The sequence below is a fragment of the Peromyscus leucopus genome, chromosome 18 (assembly GCF_004664715.2).
Source record: "Peromyscus leucopus breed LL Stock chromosome 18, UCI_PerLeu_2.1, whole genome shotgun sequence".
Lineage (NCBI taxonomy): Eukaryota > Metazoa > Chordata > Mammalia > Rodentia > Cricetidae > Peromyscus > Peromyscus leucopus.
Window position 1 is genome coordinate 32015261 of NC_051078.1, and position 27746 is coordinate 32043006.

Consider the following 27746-nt stretch of genomic DNA (forward strand, 5'->3'; position numbering starts at 1 on the left):
CAGATTCCCTGACATAATCAGTCTATAAAGAAATAAAAATCTATTCTTATAGTAGAGAACATCAAGAAAATCATGATGGTAGCATGTTTTAACCAAACATTTATCTCTTGATTGGAACATGGAAGGTGACAAGAAGAAGATGGGCTCCCACAATCCCTTGGTGAGCATATTGCTGTGACTACAATACCCCACTACGCTTCATCTCTTAAAATGTCCATTGTCTTGCAATTGTGCAAAGCTGAAGCTAGATCACTCTGTGGAAAGGGGTATTCTAGGTCCAAATTACAGCAATGGCTGAATCAACACTCTTATTTTCAACTTTTGTCCTCTGGAATCATAATAGAAGAGATTTCTGTCATTTAAATCTACCTAGCTTGTACCACTTTGTCACAAAAGGCTTTGAAACCCCAGACAGTAGTGGTTTTACATAAGGGGACATAGGAAAGAATGCTCCAACAGGAACCATGAAAACTTCCCATTGTCTTCTGGCTCAAAGGATAGGACTAGAGCAGTGACTCTTGACCACCATAATGCTGGGACTCTTAAATACAGTTCCTCAAGTGTGTGACCCCCAACCATAAAATTATTTTGTTAATACTTCATAACTAGATAATTGTTACTGTTATAAATTGTAATGTAAATATCTATGTTTTCTGATGGTCTTAGATGACCCCTGTAAAAGAGTCCTTCAAACCCCTCAAAGGGGTCACAGCCCATAGATTGAGAACTGCTGGCCTACACAGCAGCATTCCTCTTCTTATCTCAAATGCAGAATCTCAAACTCTAACTAAGGCCTGGACAAAGGAATTTCCCTAGAGATGAGTCAAGTCCAAGCTATGTGTCTGGAGAATGATAGCAGCAACCTCAGCAAACTTATCTGAGTTTCCTCATCTTCAGGACTTAAATACTTCTTTAAACATAGCATTAACCTGGTTACACCACATACTACCCTATTAACAACCGGGAATTGAAATGCAAAATTATTTGCTTTCTTAGATGTTCCAATGGTGAGTTTGGAAGTGATGGTGATGAGCTACACTGATCTTCATGTGACAGACCAAGAAAAGAAAGTTGTATGGCATACAAAGATGAGTTCTGAAGAGTCAGAACCTGCCCTCTATTTCAAATAATAATATTATAAATGGTTATACTTGTAGGCAAGATATGTTAGAGAATTTAATTGCAAATACCAATCCAAAGTCCTCTTCTCTCCCTTCTATCTCAATGCATCTCTCATTTAACTTTCAGTCAAGCAACAGCATAACTTAGACTTTCCCCTAGCAAGAGACAGGCTACAGCATGCAGAGAGGGTCATTCAATTTTAACATACAACAGAAAAGCATGCTGTTCAAGGTCCAGCTCTCTGACAGATAGGGCTTTGAATTGAACACCCTCAAAGAAAATCTCTTTGCTTTCCCTTTCTCTTGAACATCCTGGGATATTTAGAGAAAACAGGAAGGTGGTGACTTCTCCTAAAGCCATAAGGTCTGTTGCAAATGCAAATGTATGTTTTTATATCTCCTTCAGAGGGTAGAGAAGCTGAGTATGACCTCTGTGATAGTTAATCTTATCAAAACTATGATCAGATTCCTGAGACAGAAAAAAGGGGGGGGGTTATCTGGCTCACAGTTTGAAGGTTCAAGACATCCTGGTTGAGGGAGGGTGTTGATGGGAAACAGTTCCTGGCTGTAGTGGCAAGGGCATGAGTCTACCTGCTCACACCAGGGAAGATGATCAGGAACAGAGTCAGAACACAAACTTCAAGGTTATTTCCTCTAGCTGTACTCACCTGCCAAAGGCTACAAGACCTCCTCAAACAGTATTAGCTGACCAATGTTACTACAGGTGCCAGCAGGAGATATGTGACACCCAACGATGACATCATCTTCCTTTAGACACACCTGTCAGAGGGACTTGCTCAGGTACAGTGCTTCCTCTTTATGCCCACTTTCAGCTCTGAATAGCCCTTCCCCACCCAGTCTCCTTGATGAGCCACTGTCATCTGCCAATCATTCTTGCTTACTGCCAGCTCCCCCTTGACATCCTCCGTATTCCTTTGCTTTTCTGCCATGACTGGGAGAATGAAGCCAGCTCCTCTCAGTCACTGCTGTGAGTGAGTAGATCTCTATCATGAAATGTTTCCTGATGCATTTCAGTCACTCTCTGTGTGTCAAATAGTTAATAAATTCCAAAAATCCATCCTGTTGAACTTCAATTACTATATCTTCTATTAAGCTATTGTGACCTTAAATTCAAATGTCACATCTTATTTATTTATTTTTTGTATCATGTGTCTGACATACGCCTAGTGAATATTTTTTTCCTCTGGTTCAAGATCCACTCCTTGAAAATAATATTTAAAATCACTAGGAGCGCTTGACTGTTTTTACCCAAGCCAGTCTGATGTCAGTTAATTGTGTGTGCTTGTTTAATTTTAAATTCAGAGCTGGGGAGATGGCTCTGTGGTTAAAGTGCTGGCTGAGTAAGCATGGGACCTGAGTTCAAATCCTCAGCACCACATATGGTGGTAGCATGTGCCTGTAAGCCTAAGGTTAAGAGGTTGGTGCAGATGCATCCTGGCGGCTCACTGGACAGCCAGTCCATCCTAAACTACAAGCTCCCAGGTCATGGAGACATATATGGAGGAAGCTGACTTTTCCCACTCTCAGCATCCCTTAGTCAACTATAGATTTTTGTTTATAGATGGAGTCCTTGAAATTTCTCCCTTTCTGTGTTATCATGTCTATTGGTGTTGTCATTGTTCAAGTTTTATTTAGATTGGGGTATCCTTGGTGGTGATGTTTTCCTTTTATTTCTAGTAGACAGAGTCTCACAGAAGATTCCCTGAGCCTCTGGCTTCAACATTCTTTCTGACCCCTCTTCTGTAATATTTTCTGAGCATTAGGAATAGGAATTGTATTGCAAATATATTCACTGGTACTTGGCTCCCCACCATCAATCTCTGCATGGTGGACCAGTCCTAGTTTTCTGTATTGGTCTTCTTTTTTCCTTTTGCAAAGAAACACTTTTTCCACTGGGAACTATACTTGTCTGTGGGTATAAATGTTTAGAATAAAGTTAGGAATTATGCTGATTTAGTGAAGTGGTGAAAGTAGATTCTCCTCTAAGATCATGACCTCACAAGTCCCGTGTCTTTGACTAGTTTCCAGTATTCAGCACAACTTCCTTTATATTATGTGTTTCTTAACTTCAGTCAGATGCTGGTTACCACTAAGAAGGAATGCCAGCATTACACATTCAGGGACATCTTGGAATCCTGGTCATTGAGGTCCTGGGTTCACAGCTGGGTAGAACTTTTGATTGCTTCTTTCTCTTGATAGCTTCCAGAGCATCTTCTGGGACTATGAAAGTTAATACTCAGCCAGGAAGATTCAGGTCAGATACGGCTCTGAGACTTCAGGTCCTGTGCCTGAATACATGGATTCTTCAACAAAAGGAAAACTAAGGCAAGGTATTGTTTTGGAAGTCTCATGGATTATCCTAAACAACAACTTTAAAGAGTTTCTCAGGCCTGGTACCAGGGTTTTATGAGATAGTTTATGGATCTTGAGGAGAACATTGTCAATCCAAGAGGCCTAACCAGTTAAATATATCTGCATACCCTTTTACTTATATGTATTGTACAAAATCTCTCTCTAAATGGATTAAAGATATTAAGGTAAGCCTCAAAATACAAACAACTAACTCTGATGAGATAGAGGTGCAGGAAAAGAGTTTCTGAATGGGACTTCATTTGCCTGGGAATTAAGGCAAACCACTAACAAATGGAACCTCATAAAAATTAGATACTTCTGCACAGCTACAGAAACAATCAATTGAGTGAAGAGGAAATCCACATAGGGAGAGATAAACTTTGCTAGCTCTGCCGCTGACAGTGAATTAATGTTCAGAATATATAAAGATGCAAAAAAAATTAATAGAAAACTAAATGATCCATCAAAAAATAGGCTATGGATTTGAACAGAGACCTCTCAGAATAAGAAATAAAATGTCTAGATGTCATAATCACATCTGCACTCTTGAATTTCATCTTCTATGGCCTGTTCTTGCATTTTTTCTCACAAATGAAAAAGTCAATGGGAATAGCATGTGAAATTTGAATGGAAAGATATGGAGGAGGGATATTTTTATACTGATGATGTCTCTATTCTTACTGGGGAAATGGACTCTGTTCTCTTTATAGTGTATGCCTTGGTGATCTTTAATGAATGGACAGGGAATCATGAGGCTGATCACTGGCCTGCTCCCTGGGTCATCTAGACAGTATAACCACCTGCTTCTTTGGATTCTTTTTGCTTGGAACTTGGAATCCAAGTTCAAAGTTGGTGATGATGGCATGCACCTATAGCCTCAACATGTGGAAAGCTGAGGCAGTTGACAAGTTTGCAGCTATACTGACCTTGTAAGCATACTCTAGGCTTGAGATGTAGCTCATTGCATAGTGTTTCCAAAGTATATGCAAAGCACTACAACCATAACAAGACCACACACACACCACCACCACCACCACCTCCAAAAAAAGAAAGAAAGGAAGAAAAGGAGGAGAAGAAGGAAGGAAGAAGGAGGGAGGAGGGAGGAAGGAAGGAAGGAAAAAAGAAAGAAAGAAAGAGAAAAGAAAAAAGAAGTAAAATAGATAAGAGCTATTTTTAAAAGTTACCTTTAGCAACTAAGGAAATAAAAATCAAAACAACTTTGAAAGTTCATCTTTTCCCAGTCAGAATGGCTAAGATTAACAAAACAACTGAGAAAAATGCTGGGGAAGATGTATAAAAAAAAAAAAAGGGAGCCCTCATTCACTGTCCGTGGGATTGCAAACTGGTGCTGCCACTCTCAAAATTCTCAAAATACTGAAATTCATTCCACTGCATGACCTAGCTATACCACTTTTTGATACCTTCTCACGTAACTCGACATTCTACTCTACAGATGCAGCAGAACATTGACCAATCATGTTCGCTGATGTTCTATCCACAATAGCTGGGAAATGGAAACAACCTAAAAGTCCTTCTGGTGGTTAATGGGTAAAAATGTGGTACATAAGGAACACCATTCATCTGAAAAGAACAATTAGATCATGAACTTCGCAGATGAATGGATGGAACTAGAGAAGGTCATATCGAGTGAAGTGACCCACATCCAGAAAGACAAATATCCCATGTTCTCTCTCATCTGTGGTTCCTAGCTCCAAATCTTCAGATGTGAGTGCAGAACTTAGAATTACCACAAAATCCAACGAATAAAAAGGGACCATTGTAGGGCATGGGGAGGGTACTTGGAAGGGGACTAACAGGACACAAGTGATTTGAAGGGGAGAATGGAAAAGATTGGAGGAGGAGTGTTATCAGGGAGAGACAGAAATGCAGGAGAGGGAGGAGAGAGGGAAAATAACACTCAGGATGGCTGAAAAAGCCAAAAGGAGCCCAAAATCATAGTTTTTGATGGGGAAGCTTTTAAGTTTCAACCTCAGTTTTTGTCTCCGAAAACTGGTATTAATATCCACTCTACAGAGATTTGGAACTGACATGTAAGAATTAGCAAGGAACTTGCAATGAATTCTAGACATTCTGAGATAATATGCTTGTCTGTTCAGAGGAGGGAAAAATAGCAGTTGGAGTCCATCCTTTACGGTCCTAAGGGAAGCCAGCCTGGGAAAGGAAAGGGAACAGAGCTGAAAGAGAAGGAGGGGGAGCTGGTGGGAGCTCCGACTGAAGAGAACCAGAAGGCTCATCCCGAATAATGAGCACACACCCCTTGTGGTTAAAGCCAGGTTTAATGTGCTGTCTTACAATTGCTGACCATAAGAAGTCTAACTTTGCAGCAGGACCAGACTGTTCTTGCATACTTTTGCACTAGGTATTGATGGCCCAAACATTCCAAGTCATAAATTCTCTAAGCCAGCAGCCCACTCCTGAGACATGCTTAATTGCCTGATTCGATAGCTGTCTCAAGATTCAACTCAAAAATACTTTCCTAAGGTCACCAGCTAACTCATGGCAGTATCGATTTCCAGCACATGAGTAAATGCACAAATGTCTAGACAAGCAGCCCGATGGTGCACACAGTTCTTTTGAAACTGATTTCATAAATGAATGTGGGAAATATGAGTTCTCTGTGCTAATGAAACCGAATCTGCTTCCTGATTTATAAGCTTAACACTAAATGTAGAAAATACTCATTTTCACTCTCACATGTAAATATAAAGAGTAGAGGAAAGGCTAAGAATTTGAAAATATATGCTATTATTGTTAACTGCCCAGAAATTTCAGGAATGTTTAGAATTAAATATTTATAAAATACCCATTTTGAATGCATTTTTAAAATTTTATTTTCCAATATAATGACAGTGAAATTTTACACAGCCTATATTGAATTGATGTATTCAAATGAGGCTTTACCAATAATAAAGTAGATTAATACATTGCTAGAGTTTGGCATTTGCCTTTATGTCAAAAGAGTTAATTTAGCTCTATGAATTACAAAAGACTTTGTATTTGGTTCTTTTAAAAGCATTACTAAATGGTTGACCTGTGTAGTTACATAATGTTTGATAGCTCCATTCACATCTACAGAAACTTTTAAAAATGATTCTGAATATTGCAGGCAAAATACTTTTATTGTAGGCAATTATTTAATCTGCATATTTGGCTTGATGCATAATAGATTGTGTGGAAAAGGCATCCACAATATGCTTGAGTTTCCAGCATCTAGCTTTCTTTTCTTTTTTTCCTTTTAGTAATGATATTGACAGACTGTTTTCTGGGTTTTCTTTTTTCTTTTTTCTTTTTCTTTGCCAGATTATAAAAATGAGGCTGGTTGGGAGTTACTTGTAGTTTCCGAGTTGAATGGCAGAGCGGACATAGACACATCGGAAGGTGGATGGCTGGATCTCCCAGTACTGGACAGGGTTACTGAAAAGACTCACTCCGGAGTACGAAGCCTTCTTAGTGTTGTAGCCAGGTGGGCAGAAGTCATTTGACCCGACTGTGGAGATGTTGTTGTTGTGAAGGTAGACAACCTGTAACATGAAATAGTGCGGAAGGATTATTCTCCCAGTATGTGTATTGAGGTTCTTCACGTAAATACTGCTTTTCATTTGGACCTTTTGATATGAATACATTATGACTCCTCAAACCAAATTCTGTTCCCTGCCTTCCTCTCAAAAGCTGTTTTTCCTTCCTCTGTCTCTGTAAATTTCATGCCAATCCTTCTAGATGCTCAGGCTGGAAACATTACAATTATACTTGCACTCACCTTCCACATGGATTCTCTACCCCATCATCCAGCTCTGCTCTCTAATCTTCAAAGTGCATCATAGAGTGGTCCTCCTCATGTCTATTCCAACAGCCCAGCTTAAGTTTCTAGGCCCCTTCCTTAACTGTTGAAACTGCTGGTTGCTCCTCCTCCTTTCTCCTTTGTATTTCAAAAGTCCATTTTTCTAAAAAAAAAAAATTACATCCCAGAGGAACTCTAAAACTAGCCACTACCAACACCACCAATAAAAAAGGGCAGTCCAAAGGTAAAATTAAAAGACGATCCATGTCACAAAAACAGGAGAAGGTGAAAATTACACTTTGTGCTTTCCTGGGGGAAGAGGGGGGAAGCAAGTTCTCACCAGAACCTTCCCATCCTACAGTCTGACACCATTCTGCTCCAAGCTTGTATCTTATCCTGTCACTGTCCAAGCCCAGTCCAGTGTCACACAAAGGCTTCCTCCCCTGCAGTAACTGCCCTAAGGCATCTGTAGGCTTGCTGCCTCATTTTCTCCTCTCAGACACGCCTTCTCTCATTATTCCTATCTGCCATTCTTAATTCAGAGCTACGTCTATCTTTATTCATAGCAGTTATCACTATGCAATGTAATGGGGCTTTCTCTGTTTTTCTTTTCTAGAGCAAAAGTTTAATGAGGGAAGAAGCTGTTCCCTTTGCTCATGGCTACATCTCCAGTGCCTCTGCAGAAAGCAGATAGTTAAGAAATACAGTGACTGAATGGGGGTCATTTCATACATTGGATATGCATTTATCATGTACTATCTACATTGAATATCAAACCTGTAGAGCAAAAATATAAAACTAAACTACTTAATAAAGATCTATAGGAAGAAGTAATATATAATAAACTGAACAATAAAGGAAAATTTACACATTAGAATTTAAATAAACAAACACAAACTCCAAAGTATACTTAAGTATGCATTTACAAAGGTAGGCTTAAAAAGGTTTTCCTTTTGATTTTTTTGTTTTTGAGACACTCTCCTTGCGTAGTTCAAATTATCCTCAAGTTTTTGATTCTCCTGCCTCAGCGTCTCTCATTCTGGGGTTACAAGAAAGTACCAACATCATACTCTGCTGATATTTAATTTGCAAACCCTACTCTAGAAATATTGAGCTTTAAATCCATGAAAACATTTTATAAAATACATTTTGTTGTCATGCGTAACACAATGGTAATTTGGTCATAAATTTTCTTAGTGTCATTAGACACCAGATTTACTTAAAACCTAAAGAGACATCAACCAGACATAATGAAACACACCTATAATCCTAATATTTAGGTGATGGGGTAAGAGGTTCATGAGTTTGAGGGCAGGCTAGGCTATATAGTGAGATAATCCAAAATAAATTTGAAGTAAAGACTTTAGAAATACGATTTTCAAGTGAGGATTTGTAATCTGTCACCTGCAGGGAAATCCATATCTGCATAGTGTTTAAAACGCCCTTATTCATGTAATTATGTAAAGGGACAATGGTATGTAACATTAAAAACCAGGAAAGATTATTGTTATAACCAAAGCAATCATTTTGATAAAACTTTTAGGATTCTTACATTTTGAAAATGTTATATTGTTATTACTATCCTCTATTCCAGCAGAACTTGTCAAGAAAAGCAAATAACACTTAGTAAGAATTGATAGCTCATGCCAAAAAATGAGAGAAGAATATGTCAAGGAATATGACAAGCAATAGACCATGAACAAGAAGAAGCAGATTCCACATCCTATCAGGTTGGTGTTTTCTAATTCAAAGGCCAGACAAAAACTATAAAAGAAAATTGTAGTCAAATAAACAAAAGTTTTTAAATATTGAATGAAATATTAAGAAGCTATATTTCACAATGTATAGAAGGACTGAATACTATTTCCAAGAATGATTTATCTCAAGAATATAAAACTGTTTTAACAACTTGGATGAATTAATTTGACACACTGTATTAACAATGAAATACAAAATATCAACTCAACAAGCACAGACAATTCTTGCAAAGAAGAAAGTGTTCAAAATTTTGGCTAAGCTAGGAATGGAAGGGTGCTCTGTCACTTGATAAAGAGCATTTGCAAAACAGTTCCAGCTAATGTCTTCCTTAGTGGTAAATGTGAACACCCCAACCCCATTAAGACAAGAAAGTTACATCAATTTTATTTTATATAGTTATTTTAAAAATTAATAAGTTAGGCATGTTTACTACACAATAAGAATATATATATATATGACAATATTTAAAGTTTCTTTATATGCAGTAGCTTGAATTTGTATCCTCCCAAGTTTGTGTTTTAAAACTGTCATCCCAATAATGTGGGGTAGGGGATGGGCCTTTGGAAAGTGACCAGTCTCAAATGGGATTACTGTCCTTACAAGAAGACACTCATGTGAGACTAAGAGCTGATATCTGGAGTTCAACAGCTGGGTGAGGCCCTCACTAGAACCCAGCCTTGCTAGCATCCTGATCTTAGGCCATGAATTTTTTTCAAGCCTCTAGCTCATGGGATTTTTGTTATGGTAGAGGGCTATGACACTAAAATCTATTCCCAAGGAGACTACCCTTCCTCCTAGAATCACAGGAGGAGATCCTCTTCAGATGATCCTCATAAGTAGGAATGGCTTTGCATTACCTGGATGTACTTATGCTCCGCAAGCCCACCAGGCACTCTGATAAGTTTGTTGTTATCCAAGTGGAGTTCCCTCAGATGAGGAGTGTTGGCCAGAGTGCCATTGTCTACAGCAGAGATGCTGTTGAAACTCAACCCCAACCTGCAGAAGAGAACAGAAAAACATAGTGTGCACAGCAGTCAGGAATCCCTTTCTTATGGACTGTAGGTAATTGAGCAATTGATCACGCATTTCTTGCTTTTGCATTGGCTGTTTCTCACTTTTCTGAGCCTAGACAAAGACTATTCTCTCTCTCTCTCTCTCTCTCTCTCTCTCTCTCTCTCTCTCTCTCTCTCTCTCTCTGTGTGTGTGTGTGTGTGTGTGTGTGTGTTTGTTCATGTATGTGTGCAGGTGTGTGTGTAGTTGTATGAGGTGTGTGCCAAGTTGCATGAGCATATACATATGTATGCATGGTTCAGAGGCCAGAAATCAACACTGGTTATCCTCCTCCATAATTTTCCACCTTAGTTTTTGAGATAGTCTTTGACTGAACATAGGATCACCAATTTGTCAAAACTAGGCAGTCAGCAAGCTCCTGGGATCCCCTTGTCCCTTTCTTCCAGGGTAAGTGCCATAAGGCTTAGGTTTTTATGTAGGGAACCTGGTCTTAAGTATTCATGATGAACAACATTGACTTGACTAACAGAATCATCTCCATCACCCTAAAAACCTATTCTCAACATCTCAGCTCAGCATGACCTTAATTGAGACTCCTGAATGGATAAATTGAATAAAAATTCTTCTGTAGCATTCTGAGATCATCTTGGAAATTATAAAAGGCAATGTTATGACTTGATTAATTCCATTCCTCTCCTTTGAAATAGAAACTGTCTTGTAGTGTAAATCAAGTGCTAACATAGAATTAGTGTGGAAAGTAACATAGTCAACAAATAACCATGAATTGATTTCTACATGTAATAAACATGCAAATCCATTTGGTAAAGAACAAAGGTAAGAAGGTAAGCCTACCTTCTAGAACAATAAATAGAATTAGTGTGCTGTCTTGGATGAAAACAGGTTCTCTAATGACCCTTTAGTGAAAATCTGGATCAGCTTGGTGTGAGTTTCACTTCCTCCCAGTCAGGCATCTGAGTCATTTCTCTATGCTTTACAAGTTCCATTTGGTGGAGGTCTTGGTTCATATGTCTTAAATTAAAGACATAAAAAATGAAGATTCTATGATATTAATGGGAGTCCAAGCCAGAAGAAGTTGGCTTGGAAGCACGACTAATCCACTAAACATTCTAGGGACAAAACCGCCCAAAGCAGAAAACTGTTAATCCATAGGGCAGATACCAGAATAATGAAAGACATTTAACAGCTGCAGGGGACGAGGAGAATGTTTATCAAGTGTTTTCCCATGCAAAGGAGTGGTCTGGAGATTTCTGAATGATTTCTCTAGCTATCAGGTAGGTCCAAGGCTTGAGCCCACTGGAACTCAGATGCTGGCCTTACATAAATAAAGCCTCCCAAGTATGGTCCTGGCTTTACTTTGAAGTAATAGCTAAAATGTGCAGATGATGTAAAAAGAAAAAATACAGATAGGCAGGGCCACAAAAAAAAAAGAATTTTTACTTTTGTGAGCTTGCAATAAATGTGTAATGATATTTTCTTTCAAGTCCTTCAGAGAACAGGGGTTAGAGAATTTCTTTGAAGTTATTCTGAAAGTAATATTTCTATGTTCATATAGATGCCATTTGAATACATTCTCAAATTTGGATTAACTTGTAGTTTTCTTAACTTTCTCCTTGATAATACTAAATTAGAATATACTAAATGGACATTTCATTTTTTAATTGAATACCTTTACAAAAGATCTATAAACAAAAAATATATGATCAATCTTGTTGTCTATAGTAACTGTAATAGTTCATTGACTTTTGCCAAGAATGCAACAGATAAACTGAAATTTTGCTTCGAAAATATTTTAACTTGAGATAGAATAAAAATGGGTAGAGCATCATACTTCTAAAGATGAATAACACACCCCCTCATCGTTTTGATAGAAAATAATACATTTTCTTACTTAGCCAAATTAGTCAGTCCTTTCAGGCTGGATGCATCAACTTTGGTGATCTTGTTTCCATCCAGGTGCAATTCAGTGAGGGAAGGAGGGAGACCTGGAACATGCAAACAGATGCTGGCTCAGCCGAGAGGCATCATACACACAGAACGTCTTTCCATGGGGACGCATACTGTCGATTTCTAAAAACCATTTCAAATCATCTTGAGCTTCATCTTTTTCCTTCTTTTTTTATGATAACAAATACACACTCTAAAGGGATGTGACACTTGACTGCTTCTACCTGAGAGGGACTTAGATAAAATGATGAACTCTTTACATCATGTGATAAATTTTTTTTTCTGCTGGTACCCGGAGGATGGAAGTCACACATCGAACCCCTCACAGCTCTTTTCACTTGTGTCCATGGGCTCACACTGCTGCTGTTTTATGAACAATTGGGATGTAGGACAAAATGAGGAGGTGAACATTGGAACTGTCATGGAAGAATTATGCATCAGTGTTATCAGCAAAGTCTTTATATAAATAGAAGCAGGTATGCCATTTACAAGTATTAGTCATAACAAGCACTAGTGTACTGTGCTGAGGTTGGGCCTTTGACGTGACTTCTCCGTGAGAGTGTTGGATGCCTCTGCACCATGACTGGGCAGCATGGCAAAAACATACCATGGAAGTGGCTGTCAACCTTCCCAATGCTGTGACCCTCGTGCTGCGGTGACCTCCAACCACACAATTATTTTTCATCGCTACTTCATAACTGTAATTTTGTTACTGTTATAAGTAGTAATGTAAATATCTGTGTTTTCTGATGGTCTTAGGTAACCACTGTGAAAGGAATGTCGCAACCCACGGGTTGAGAACCTCTAGCTTACATGGCCCTACTACATCCAGACTCTTTCTTTGTAAGAGGGCTGTGAAGAGCCCTATAGTAAGTAACCTGACATTCATAGAGACCTGGATAAATAATCTGACATCCCAAGGGCCACTAAACTCTCAACAATACTTCATGAAGGGTTGCTATTTCCCAAGATTTAGTAATGTAAATAATAAGCAATATTTGAATTTATTTTCATTTTTCTGCATCTGCTATGTGTTTATATAGGACTGTGTGTTTATATGGCTGTTGAAAATTCAGTGTCCCACTGTAAAGAATAACAACAGTTACAAAGAACACAGTAAATGGATGCATGTAGATCTAGTAACTGGTTGAAGCAAGTTTCACTTCTCTTTGTCTATAAAGACACATAATAAGGAAATAACAGATTTCGTTGCTATGAAATTTGCATTACACCCACCTAATTATGTTAATAATTGTATTTATTGCAATAATTCTTATATGTCGGTTTTAAAATTGTTAAGGTTGTTTGTAGATGAATGCTTTAAGTGTCAGATACTATGAAAACATGAAGAAATAAATTAATAACTTCTGCTTGTCCTGTCTCTGTTATGTACCAAACACTGACCATGTTACTTTTCTCAACGACATTAATTTTCTCAATGCTAAAAATAATGAAAATCAATTCCTTTTCTTATTAAGGAAACAGAGACTAAAAGTTATAAATTTAAAAGTTTCAAACAGGAAGTGTGCTATGCTTCCATCTAGACGGGAGAGTTTAAAATAGCATTCTCTAAGCCAGAGGAAATTAAATAATAATTGAATTTTTCTCATGAATAAATATTATGAAATCACAACTACTTTTGTAATAAGATATTTCGACCACTGTCATCTTCTAGACGTAAATAAATGAAAATTTAAAAGTCCCCCGAAAGTGTGACAAGGGTGTATTTAATAAAGCAAATCCGAGATGCCCCCCTCCCTCTCTAACTCAATGAAGCTTTGTTGTTTTTTAAGCAGTGCCAGTGGAATACCACTAAACTGTCCCTCTATTACTGTGTCTTGGCTCCTAAATGCCTCTTTCCAGGATCTCAGTTTCCCAAAAATTGGGGCCAGGAAGAAGTTTGAATATGAAGGGAAAGGTTGCATTATTGCAGATAATTCAATTTAAAATGATCCTCATCATCCTTCCCTACAGTGATACTTGGCCAAAGAATCTGTTCTCTAGTGACGTATTTTTTTCCTTTAACTTTTCATTCTGGAGGCAAAATAAACAAAAATCAGCTTGGTATAGGTGCTTTACTTACACAGTACAAGCTTCACTTTTCTCTGGTAAGCCTCATGGCAATGCTAGAATGTATTTGATATTAGTACTTACATTTGTAGTTGACTAAACTCATGTATTACAAATGTGAATATTTTTATCCTAAAGTCAAAGAATAACTGCAAGATGGTGTTATACCCTTTACTGGGCTGGTCTACCTCAAAATTACAATATTATAATCTCTATACTATATTGACTTTGCACTTTTATGACTTATGGGAGAAAAGATAATAAGGCATCTAGTGATATTCAGGAATAAGATTCCCAGCCTAAGAACGACAAACTCACAAATTAGAAAAGTACATGTATATATAGATGTTTATGTATACATGTGCATAAATAAGAAGACCTAAGTCAAATAATTGATCCTGTGAACTCTGAGGTCTTCCACTGAAACCTCAACTCTATCAATTTTCATCTCTAAGATCCGGCTCTTTCCTTCAACTTTCTGAGCCTGGATTTTCTTATTATAACCAGGACAATACTACTATATAGGGACTCCTCAATCCATAAAATAAGTCTGACACAAAATCTAGCACTTGTGGGCACTTAATTAATTGTATTGTAAACTTTGATTGATTGTGAGGAAGTCCATACAAGCAAGCCAGAAGTGGTGAGAATTTGTTCACAGGACAGAGAGGACAGATACAAAGTAAAGGGAAATGGACACTAAATAATGAAATTTGTCACTGAGAGACATTTTGGAGCATGCATTAGGAAAGACAGTAAAGTCAAAGCCAAAATTTGTCCCTAAAGCAAGTGACGTGCGGCAGCAAGTGATTGGAAATTTTCAACTGCTTCATTTCCTACAGCTTAAGGATATTATGGATATATTGGGTATAGTTCATTATATATATATATATATATAATATATATAGTTCATTATATATATTATATAATTCATATATATAATGTAGTATATATGGATTCACATTTGTCAATGTGTGTAGGTATACATACATGCGTTTGTCACTTTGTATCTGGAAGACTGGTGCAAACTCTCTTGGTAAGGCAAAATTTGCAGTTGTTCAACTCCATTGTATAAATGACATATTTGCATAAAATCTATGCATATGTGTCTTTATTCTCTAAATTACCTCCTCTTATAATTTCTAATACAATTTAAATGCATTGTGAATAATTGTTACACTATACCATATTGGGAATAGTGGCAGGAATAGTTTGCCACTAAAAAAGAAAAAAATCTTTTAAGTATTTTTGATCCATAATTAATTGGGTATATGTGAACATATATATTGAATTTCCCTATGCTTCATATAAAAAGAGCATTTGTTGCAGGCAAGAAATTAGAGACTCAAAACAGACACACTTTTTAAGTTATGAATAAATATGTGCTTATCTAGCTAGCTGTCTTACTCGTTAATCTATCATTTAACACACCTGTGTGTATGCATGTATGTAATACATGCATGTATGTACCTGTCTATCCCAATAGTTATTTTGCATGGCACCAAAGCCACCCTCTGTATACAAAGACTGTGTAGGCAAGGATTGTCAGAAAGCTTTCTATGATCTAAAAATAACCAGTGTTTCCTGTAATTGAGGATTTGCACCTAATACCCAGTTCCAGAGAAAGGCACCTATGCTGAAGAGGGCAGGGGTGAGGGACAGGCAGGAAACACGGAGTGACTTTTGTGAGACTGAGCTTTGAGGAGAGAGAAATGTAAAGTTCAAGGCACTTCTTTGAGGTGTTTTGCTGCCTTTGCTGGTTCACCTGGACAGGGTTCGGTGTGGCAGCAGATGCAGCGGTGACAACATTGATCACCCTTCAGTGTTCCGGCTCTGGTTGGCACAAGGAAAGTGTCTCTTCCTCACTTATATGTCTCGGTGTACTCTGTGTATGTAAGCTTAAAACTTTAACACATTTCCAAAGAGTAATAGAAGGCAATATTAGTCCCCTCCTTATCTATACCCATATGTTCTACTTAATTTTGAGACCCCAACCCTAAGAATTTGAGAGTTCTTGAGCCAGTTAATGACAACTTGAACCCAAGCAAAGATTCTGAAGTCTACATTCTTTATGAGGACCACAACTGAGTCAGCAGTTGGATCACCTTATTGAGATAGGAATGAATGGAAGATTTTACAGTGACAAGAATTCCCTGCAGGATTAGAAAATCAAAGTAAAATTTGGTTCAATTACAGATATACTGCCAAGTATGAGTATAATCTTTTCCTTTGCTTTTTCAAACAAATTACTAGTGCATTCTTATTAACTGTATTTTTTCTTTAGGAAATCATAAATGCAGAATACAAGCTTACTGTGCCTTAAGTTACATCTTAGAAGGGATTTTTTTTTCTTTTTTGGTTTTTCGAGACAGGCTTTCTCTGTGTAGTTTTGGTGCCTGTCCTGGAGCTCACTCTGTAGACCAGGCTGGCCTCGAACTCACAGAGATCCACCTGGCTCTGCCTCCTGAGTGCTAGGATTAAAGGTGTGTGCCACAGCCAGCCAGCCTCTTAGAAGGGATTTTATAGAAGTCTACCTGTGTTTGCATAACCCAAAAGTCTGGTAGGCCCAAAAGAACCACTTCCAGGAATTGAGAGTTCACTGAAGGTACATTTGCCACATGTATCCCAATTTAAATCTCCACAATCATTTTCTTAATGTCAAAGCTGTTAGAATTTGATTTCTCAAACTATTTTTGGAGAATTTCCTGTCACCTTGAGGGATAGCAGTGATGTTGGTGTCTGCGATGCGGATGTACGAGAGTCTCTTCATTCCCTGGAAGGCTCCACTTTCAATTCCAGAGCTTTTCAGTGGGTTGGTGCCCAGTTCTACAAAGACAAAAAGCGTAAGGCTCTTAGAAGACATTTTAGGATATCTGTGTCTGCTTCAGTGAAGATTCTAGAAAAATAATATTAGCTTTCAATAACTTCTTGACTGAGAAACAAATTTTTAAAAAAAAATAGAAGGAAAGACCATTTTCTTTAGAGATACATCAAAATGAAATGAAACTTTGTCCTACTAAAACAAATGATGTGATGGCATGGGCCCCAACACTCATGGGCCTCGGGAAGGAAGAGCACTCCCTATTCAACAGCAGATTGGGCTATATAATGGATCCCTGTATGAATGAATGAATGAATGAATCAATCAATCAATCAAACAAACAAACAATAAAAAGTATTTATGAAAAAGAATAGCCATGGCACTATTTATAATTTTCCCAGAAATGCTAAGTAGGTATTAATAAATCATACTTCATGTTATAAATTTCCTAAATGTTGCTAAAGAATTTAAATCTATCATTTTTCAAGCCAATTGTAAAATCACATTTAATAATCACACACCCACCAAAACCTTATAAAACATTTTTAGAAAAGAAATAACCTACAGGTGGACAGTACCCAAAAGATCTCTGCTATAGAATGGTTTCTCCAAAACTCTCTGATTAAACACTGTCCATCCTGCATCCTGCTCATATAACTCAGTATACTGTCCTCCCTTCACGTTCTCAGATCATCAAAGAAGAATGTCCCCTTTCTCCCGAAGCTGCGACGGCTGTTCACACAACCCTCAGACATACGAGTCTCTGACTCCATCTCCTTTCTACAGCTAAGGATTACTTGAAATCCATTCATGAACCCTAGTGTCTGGTCCTCAAGCTATAATCAGATCTGTACCTATGACAATCATCTGGTTCAGTCCATTGAACACGGTTTTCCGCACTTTGCTGATCTCGTTCTCGTGGGCGCGAAGCTCCTGGAGGGTTTTGGGCATTTTGTCCGGCAGTTCCTTCAGTTGGTTCTTAGACAGATAAAGCCTTTCCAGTTTCACTAGAGGTGTGAACGCCCCAGAGCTGATCTTGCTGATCTTGTTGTTGACAAGAATCAAGGTCTGTAAAGATTGAACAACACATTACCTGAAATCCAAAATCATCCACACATATACATAAAACATCTATGGAGTCAAATCATTCTTTTCATGAATCTAGTACAGAAATTCAGAAAATCACAAGAAATTAGGAGCATTGTGGAAACATCCTCCTCTCATGGGGATGTTTGCGTGTACACATACTCATATTTTTTTTTTAAATAAATGATGCTAAAGAAATCACTGAGTAACATCAGATTCCTAGAAACCATCAGTGCCACGGATCTCATTCCAGCATCAACCTTTCTGCCTGTCATGAATGACCTTAGGTTATACTGTCACCAGAACTGAGGAGCTGATTGTAGCTGTAGTAGGTGACTGTAAGTAGAAGAGACTGCTGTCACCCCTACAGCAGGAGGCTTCAGGGAGTTGTGCTTAGGTCTCTTCTGTCTTGGGTTTTCTTTATTCCTGCTGTGCCCTGTGTCGACGGGCTCCGTCAGATCTAGGAGGAAGCTGGGCTTGACTTTAGTAACAAGTGTCATAAAAGAGTAAGCCCATCATCTAACAATGATGCCACTTGTAAGACAGGCTTTGTCAATTTGGAAGCTGTGGCAAGCAAGTTTGGAGTACTGTTGAGTTATTTGGGGTGTCTGCCCTGGGACAGAGAAGGGTTGGTCTCTTTTGAGCTATTGGAGTTCTGTGGAGCCATTTTGAAAAGAGACACATGACCTTGAGTGAGGTGGCTCTCTTCTGGCAAAGGCAGTTCCCAAGTGGGCTGTCAGATGAAGGCTATGTCTGGCAACACTCCCAGAGCTAGGGATAAGTCCTTTAACCTCAACTCTCACACATATGATTTATTATTAGCCTCTTTGCCCACTAGAAAGGAGACAATGGTGCTGGGATCAGTAATGATTTATGTAATGGTGGAAATATTGAGAATGGTGGAAATATTGAGACTTTACTAGTGTGGTAACCCCTGTCAAGAGTTGAAGCTGGATAGTGTTTTATAAATTGAAGGTGATGTCTAATACAGTAATAGTGCAAATAAATAAATAAATAGTCTCTATCTATGGTGCTCCTGAAGAGAAAACCTGGCCATTTAAGTTTTTGATTTTCTGTTTTAATTTCATTGTACACCAATGTGTACCAATAACCATTACTGGCATACTTTTAAAATATACATGAATGTGTGCATAAATGTATTTGGGGGTCATTTTGGACTATATAAAAGCAATCATTTCTATGTCTTTTTTTTTAAACCTAAAATCCAAGGATTCAGATAATCTTTCCCAACATAATATTTTTTTATTGATTATTCATTATTTGGGAATTTCACATCATGCACCCTAATCACTCTCACTTCCCAGTCCTCCCAAGTCTGTACCTCCAGCCTGGTGACCTCCCTACCTCAAAAAAAGAAAAGAATAAACAATGTCCAATTTGTGTTATTTAAAGAAAAAGAAACTATAATCAAGATTATCCTTGGCAGGCTTATCTAAACTAATTGAAATGTTAATTTTAAGTTTTTAATTAAAATGATGTGAGTTTGGTGCTTTCAAATGTTAATTATCAAAACTCTGAGAAAAAAGTTTAAGATTACAAAACATAACAAAGATAATGTAAAGATGGCTAAGTACATATTTTTATTATGTGCTTACAAAAATCTGAACTGCTTTTGCTAGACAAACTTAAAATGTAAAAACTATAAAAGATTAATTTATACAAAGCAATGAAGTCAATTTACAGTAAGCCCATAATCATCTTCATAAATGAATAGAACCCCAAATTCTAAAATCATTCTAAAATCAAGAAAAGGACAAGAATGTCCACTCTCTTCATACATATTAAACATAGAACTTGAAGTGTTAGCTAAAGTAATAAGCCAACTGAAGATCAATGGGATACAAATAAGAAGGGAACTATCTAATCCAGGCCCCATCAAGAAACTTCCACAGCAGCTAAACACTTTCAGCAAAGTAGCAGAATACAAAATTGGCACACAAAAATAAAGAGCCTCCCTATATACAGATGACACACATCCTGAGAAAGAAGTCACTGAAGCAATACCTTTCACAATAACTCAAAAGTATTTTGGGCCAACTCAAACCAAGGGAATGAAAGACTTGTATAATAAAATCCTATAGGACATTGGAAAGGAAGATATTGAAAGATCTCTTGTGCTCATGGATTATTAATGCTGATGCTATTAAAATGGCCATTCTACCCAAAGCAATCCTCAGATTCTAAGCAATCATTATCAAAATTCCAATACCATTCTTACACTGAAATTGAAAAACAATCTTAAAGTTCATATGAAAACACACACACACACACACACACACACACACACACACACACACACACACAAATGACAATAGCCAAAACAATCCTGAATAATGAAAGACCTGTTGGAGGTATCGCCATCCAAGATTTCCAGTTGCATTCCAGAGATATTTAAATAAACACAGCATGGTGTTGGCATAAAAAAATAAAACAGACGCATTCATTAATAGAAAAAAAATTGAAGACCCAAACATAATTCCACACCCCTACAGACACCTGGTTTTTAACAAACAAGCCAAAAATAGATGTGGGAAGAAAAGACAGCATCTTCAATAAATGGTGCTAGTCAACTGAATGGCTGAGTGCAGATGAATGAAAATAAATCCACATCTACAACCTTGCACAAAACTCAACTCCAAATGGGCCAATGACCTCAACATAAGACCAGATACCCTAAATATGATAGAAGAAGAATTGGGAATAGGCTTGAAATCATTGGCAAAAAGACTATCTTCACAGGACCCCAACAGGGCCCAATAGGTCCCATTGAGGCATTAAGATCCATGATTAATACAATAAATACTACCTGATGAGACTAAATACCTTCTGTACAGCAAAGGAAATTATCATGTGAGCAAAGTGGAAAACTACAAAGTGGGAAAAAATCCTTACCAATTATAAAACAGACAGAGCATTGATATAATAATATTATAGTCTACTAGACATAATAGAATATACAATGAAGTAAAAAAAAAAAAACTGAACATAAAGAAAACAAATAACCCAATTAAAAATGGGTCTTGGAGCCTGGTATGCCTTTAGTACCCACACTTAAGAGGCAGAGGCAGGCAGATCTCTGATTTTGAGGCTAGCCTGGTCTACAGAGCAAATTCCAGAACAGCCAGGGCTATGCTGAGAAACCTTGTCTCAAGAAACAATTGAACAAAAAATAGGGTTCTTCAAGGAACTTTGAGAGTTCTCAAAGGATGAAACACACAAACACTTGAAGAAATGTTCACCATTCTTAGCTATCAGTAAAATGAAAACTGAACTTGAGATTTCTTCTTTCCCCAGTCAGAATGAAAACAAATGATGATTAGGAAGGATTTAGGGAAGGGGAAACATTTATTAATTGTTTTTGAGAGTACAAACTGCTAAAGCTACTGTGGAAAAGATGTTATGGTACCTCAAAAAGCTGACAATAGATGTACCACACGATCTAGTTATATACCCAAAGGACTTTACATCTCACTTCAGAGATATTTGCTCATCTGTGTTCATTGCTGCCCTACAATAGCCAGCCAGCAATTGAAAAAAGCCAAGCTGCCAATCAACTAATGAATGGATAATGAAAATATGATACATATTTCCAATAAAATATTATTCAGCTGTTAAAAAGAATTAAATTGTTTGCAGATAAATTAATGGTAAGGATGTAGAAACAATCGTCCTGTCTGGGGTAACACAGACTCCAAAAATTACATATTGCTTGTTTGCTCATAGATATGGATGTTAGTTTTATGCTTTAGATATGTGTGTTTCAATTAAAATACAAACAGAGTAACTTTTAGGCAGGTAGTAAGGGACAAGAAGGGAATCTTCCAATTAAGGGAAAATAGAATATAAAACTATAATAGAGAAAGTAGAAATTAACTAAGAAGCTTAAGTAGGAGGGGGATGAGAGATAAGGGTGAAGGAGGGAATTTGGGTAAGGACAAACAATGTTAAAGGCTTTTTGAACAGCTATCTGGAAACCTACTATAGTAGAAGCTTCCTAAAATACATATACATGTGAAATTTAAATGGAGTCACCATGCAATAGGGGAGACAATGCCCCAACAAGATATCTTATGCTACCAAGTAAAACTCTCTGTGTCAGGGATAGGTTACATCCTGTTGAATCTTCAGCCAAAGGGGTCTTGTAGATGTTCACCCTGTCACCTCCTCAAAAACAACAAGCAAAAAATAAACATCATAGGATATTGCAAAGGTCACCCTACACAATGCTAAGGCCCTGTTCCTGAAGACACCACTTACTTATGTCATCAGACATGGGGAAATTGAACTGGTGCCCAATTAGAAACTTCCCCCTACTGACTAGCATTCATGGTGTTGAAAGGTCTTATGAATGCTGTTGGAAAAGAAATGTAATCATTAATATCACTAGCTACAAGTGCTGTGACCTACAACAAGGACTTACCTACAAGATATATTGGTGCAATAGTCACATATATTTTATGAGAGTAACTAATCACTTTTTAAATGTATTTGAGACCCACTCTATAAGATGGAACCCACACCTAACTCCACGACCTACTATTATCACCCTGCTAAAATATAATAGCAATAAAATGACTTCAAATGTCATATTGCTATACCCATCGACCAGAGCATTGCTCAACTTTAATCAGAGAAATTGCTCTTTGCAGTAGATGGTAATTAAGAGAGATCAACTGCTGGACAATGTGCAGAGCATGAGAGATTTTAGAGCACCAAGCCCTAATTGGGATGTCTTTATCAACCACACCCCTCCCCAAAGACTCAGGGATTTATCTGGAAGAGGAAGAAAGGTTGTAAGAGCCATTGGTGCTGGATGGCTCCAAGGAAACAGTGTATTCCAGACACAACAGGACTTTCTCAGAAATGAACTCAACAGAGACTGTGACAGTACTCACAAGACCTGCACAGTTTCAAACAAGACAAAATTCCAGAACTGAGAGAAAGTAGTCAAGACAAAGTTCCCTCCCTAACTAAGAAACTATTTGTGGGTGAGATCTGCTGGGAAAGAGGAAATCAGTTTTGTGCATTGGAAGGTTACTGGATATATCAATCACACTCCAGACCAGACCCCATGCCCAGGAGTCGCTGGCCACCACAAAATGGACTCCCTGTCTTTTGTTATATTTTGGTACTCTTTGTCATATTGCTTTTGTTGTTGTGTTTCTGTTTATGTATTTTTATTTGTCGTTGCTTCTTTGTTTTGATCATTTGTTTTGAGAGAAAGAGAGAGAGAATATGAAGTTGGGTGGAAGGGAAATGGGGAGGATCTGGGAGAAGTTGTTGGAGGGTAAAGAATATAATCAAAATATATAATTTTTAAAAATAAAAGTTATTTTTAAAAAGAAAAAATCAGTGAAGGCTTGAGCTAGAACAATATAGAATAAGGCAATTTGCAGCATTTGCAGGTACTCAAGGTTGCAGAACCTTAATTTAAGATGAAACAGAAAACCTTAAATGCCAGCTGTAGAGGACAGTCACAAAATCTTGACATTGTTACATGTATGCAATACAGACCAAAAAAAAAATCTGTTTTACTCTGTTGAATATTGAAATACAACTTTTAATATTGTATGCATTTTTCTCAAAATGTGTTCATGTAGGGGTTTCACTGTCCCAGGTACTGTTCTGAGAGTCTAACTGGAGTCCCTCACACATTTATAAGCAATACCTAGTGCTCATGCTCACACACAGTGCTCCTGACCTTCTGGACTCAAGGTCTGGCTCTTACGTGTTGTGTGACTATGAAAAGACAACCGACTGCTCTCTGCCTATTTGCTTATCCATAGAGAAGGGGTATTAAAGTGTGAACATCCAGGAGGATTAAAATATAGCCTCCTAAATTTGAAAACTACAACCGCAGCATCGCAAGTGCCAGCCAGATATTTGTTATCAATGGCTGATAATTTTTTTTTTTGATTTTTACTTTTAAACCCATTCCTTACTGTATTTATTAAGTTGTAGCTTCAAAAGAGCATATCAATGGGGCGCTATGATTATATAAAGGATACGGCTACATATACATCTATATGTATATATGGTCTATAAAACTACTCATGCGATAACCCACAGAGTTGTAAATGCAGATAACTACTGGAGAATAAAGGACTTCTGTTTTCCCCTTAAACCTTTTCTATTTCAATCCTCACTAAACTTTTGTTTCTTCCCTTTCTTGTCATTCGGTACAATTTTCCCAACCCAAAATTATAAGGTCTCTTTTCGTAATAACAAGGAAGGAAGACATCGAGAATAAAAGGCTGAGAGAAAAAGAGCCGTCTGGCATCCACTGCATGATCACAGGCTCCAAAGAACTCTCCTCTTCTTCCGATGGACACTTTGAAGTAGAAACGAAGGTTTGCCAAGATGATGGCTGTGTCGCCAACTTTCCAGAAGGAAGTTTATGGAAAGAAATAACTTCTGTGACCGATAGCAGAAGCCTTCAGCCTTTCAGAAACTGGATGTCTCTCTATAAAGAACTTTCCAAAATTACCCAGATTGTACTTATATGTCTAAGAAGTTTTGTAGCTTTTGTAAGGGCTTCCTTAAAAAAAAGTAGATTTGGAATAAAATTTATGAAAGAAAATTCATATTTTAAAGTGTTTCAGTTCATTGGAATGATGCCCGCTCTTTATCTTCACTTTAATGGAATTCTTTCAGCAATGACTTGGACAAATATTGCTGGTTTTGCGATCAAGTCTGCGGCAAAGCCTCGAGATGAAAGCCGTGAGCTCGGGACTGGTGCTCAGGTTCACCCTCGCAGAGAAGAGCTTCGGGGATCCCGGTTCCTGCTCCGGTCTTTCCTCCAGCATGGAAGCCTGTAACTTGTACTCAGGCTGCATATCTTCTTATTGCCAGCTGTTCATTTTCTACTGACTTTAGTTTTCTCTTATACAGTAAGCCCTCGTGGCTCTTTGCCTTTCTACACTGAGCTAATCCTTTGAAGCTATTATGTCACGTTTTTCTCTAAACTGCCTGTTAATTGGGTATACAATCTGAGCTCTCTCTCTCTCTCTCTCTCTCTCTCTCTCTCTCTCTCTCTCTCTCTCTCTCTCTCTCTCTCTCTCTCTCTCTCTCTCTCTCTCTCTCTCTCTCTCCTCTGTTTTTCGAGACAGGGTTTCTCTGTGTAGCTTTGTGCCTTTCCTGGAACTCACTTGGTAGCCCAGGCTGGCCTCGAACTCACAGAGATCTGCCTGCCTCTACCTCCTGAGTGCTGGGATTAAAGGCATGCGCCACCACTGTCCGGCATGAATTTTCTCTTAATACTCACTACTACACTTGATCTTAGCCAAAAGGCCAGGAAGCGACAATACTCACTACTTACATGTTGTTTACTTTGGGACATATTGAAAACTGAATTTATTTTCACATGTAGTATTATTTTATTTATTTGACGGAGTTTTTTTTTTTTTTATATCGTTGCATCCTAGAATTTTGTTTTTAACTCTTTCAATTTACACATTAGTTGTTAGCATTGTCAATATTGAATTTATGGTTTGAGAAAAAGATTTGAATTCTTTCACAAATCTAGTATACTGTCTTATGAATGAATATTAATGGCTAAAGTCATCTTGGCTGTCAAATAATTCACTTACTAAATCTTTTCCTGACTATATTAACTCCATAATGTTTTCAGAGCAGCTTATTCTACTTTACATTCATTATTGTTTTTATTTCTACAATATCTATTCTAATATGTAACAGCTGGATGTTGCATGTTATATTTGTATTTTATCATATGTTTCCTATTTTATTATACATTTTCTCAGTTTGGCAATGAGTATAATAAATAAATACATGTGAATTAAATGTTCTAGGCCTCAGAATTATGTTACTATGACATTCATTATTAAAATATAATATGAACTAGTATCACAGTTGGGGCCATATCACTAAAAGTACTATTTTTCTGGGAATTCTCTTTAAATTCAATTTTAATATTGACTGAGAATGTGCTTCCATTAAGTTTCTTCCCACTAGGACAATTTTGTTGTCTCATTACTGACAGAAGTAATTGTAATCCCTCTTCCTCATTGAGGCCTCTCAAATATGTTATGTCACCTTCTACTCAATGTAGACATAGACATCTTTATCAATTGTGTTGAGGACACATCAGTCATATTCCTTCTACCCATGACTGCCCCTCTCTTGTTCGTTAAGGCCATCTTGATTTGCTCATCAAGGATCATACGTAGTACTTCAAGAGCTGCTCTGCAATGGAGGACAGAGACTGAGATTTTCACAGTGCAATATACTTTAGACATTGGTGCCTGGCTTACATATATTAACTGTGCACTGATAGTTTGAGAGGAATCATATTTACCCCACAAGAGTCAGACTGAAAAACTGATAAGTGACTCCTGTGGCCTCTGTAGATGAACTTACAAAGGTTGGCCTCAAGAAGCTTGACACTGAGTTAATCCTGACACACTCTCCACTATAATGATGCTGATTCTTTGCTGTTTTGCGTACTACACTGTGACTGTGGAAGGTGACCTCTGCCTCAACCTAGTGTTTTTACAATCCCCTAAGAAGATTCTGCAACATAGACAAAGGTGAGAAGTCAGAGGTGAGGCTTTCTGGTGCTGCGCCCTATAGTTTCTCACACCTGCTACGTTCTTCAGATTCGAATGCTTCACAGACCCTTCCTGATTCCCAGCTGCTGTATGAACAAGGTTTCTGTGAAATGTTCTCATGAAACCCATTTGAAAGTGTCTTCCCTTTTCTGACACACTCTTGACAATCATCATGTTGGATATTAAAGTAGAGTAGAGGAAAATGAAAACACACAAACATGAACAATCTAAAGTAGAATGTAATAAATACACGTATGTGTAGATATACATTTACTAAACAATGTGTGGATGATTCTTCCTTACTCTAGTGGTCCCAAGAAAATTTCAAAGGTTATCCACGCCTCTTTAGAGAATGAATCACAGAAAGCTAAAGGAATGAGAGCATAAAATAACACTAACATCAAGGTGTTTTGTGTTTTATTCTGAGTGAAATGCAGTCTATTTAAAGCAAGACATATTTAATAGTCATGAAAACATGGACAGAGATTAAGGTATAAAGATTTTTGAAGTAAGTACTGAAGATAGGGTTTATATGTAGAAACAGTAGTGATTTTTCAACTTTAGCAGCTGCTTAGCATCTTCTGGTTACTTACCGTCACCAGGAAGAGAATCTGAAAACATACCTGTGGGTTATTTTATTACCTCATCTAGTTTTGGTCTTACTGTAGGTTTGTTTGGGAAAGATGATGCAAGCCTGATCTTATAACCACGGAAAAGATAAAATAGTTCTTACGTGCAGATTCTTCAGGCTCTTAAAGTCCCCATCTTTGATCTCAGTGATTTTGTTGTTTTGCAGGTCTAGCAATGTTGTGTCAGGAGGAAGATCCTTGGGGACTTTATCCAAACCTAGCATAAAAGAAACAGGAATATATAGTCTAAGTGAAGGAATTCTGAACGACAGAATCAGAATCACAAAAGTGTGGTTTTTTTTTTGTTTTTGTTTTTTTTTTTAATTTTTTGAGACAATACTTCACTGTGTAGGCTACCCTTACATTTGCAATCCTCCTGCCTCAGGATACCAAGTGCTGGAATTACAACTGCTTCCAACTTACAAAGTGTATGTTTACAAGGAAATTAAAGTTTCAGTGGTAGGTCTGTCTGTAACACATTTTACTCCAAGACTTATATATATTATAGTTGAAAATGCCTCC

At 37.5% G+C, this 27746-nt stretch overlaps 1 protein-coding gene across 2 annotated transcripts in view; it reads right to left on the reverse strand.

Annotated features, from left to right (window-relative positions):
* Nucleotides 1-6328: 6328 nt before the first annotated feature.
* Dcn (decorin) overlaps nt 6329-27746 on the reverse strand; it is a 33446-nt gene continuing 12028 nt past the window's right edge. For both annotated transcript variants that reach the window (XM_028881200.2, XM_028881201.2), the window contains exons 3-8: nt 27329-27441; nt 17773-17986; nt 16810-16923; nt 11972-12065; nt 9909-10047; nt 6329-7036 (exon numbers count right to left, since the gene is read on the reverse strand). In XM_028881200.2, the coding sequence (XP_028737033.1) occupies nt 6842-7036; nt 9909-10047; nt 11972-12065; nt 16810-16923; nt 17773-17986; nt 27329-27441 (869 nt within the window). In that variant the 3' untranslated portion in view covers nt 6329-6841. The remainder of the gene's footprint in view (nt 7037-9908; nt 10048-11971; nt 12066-16809; nt 16924-17772; nt 17987-27328; nt 27442-27746) is intronic.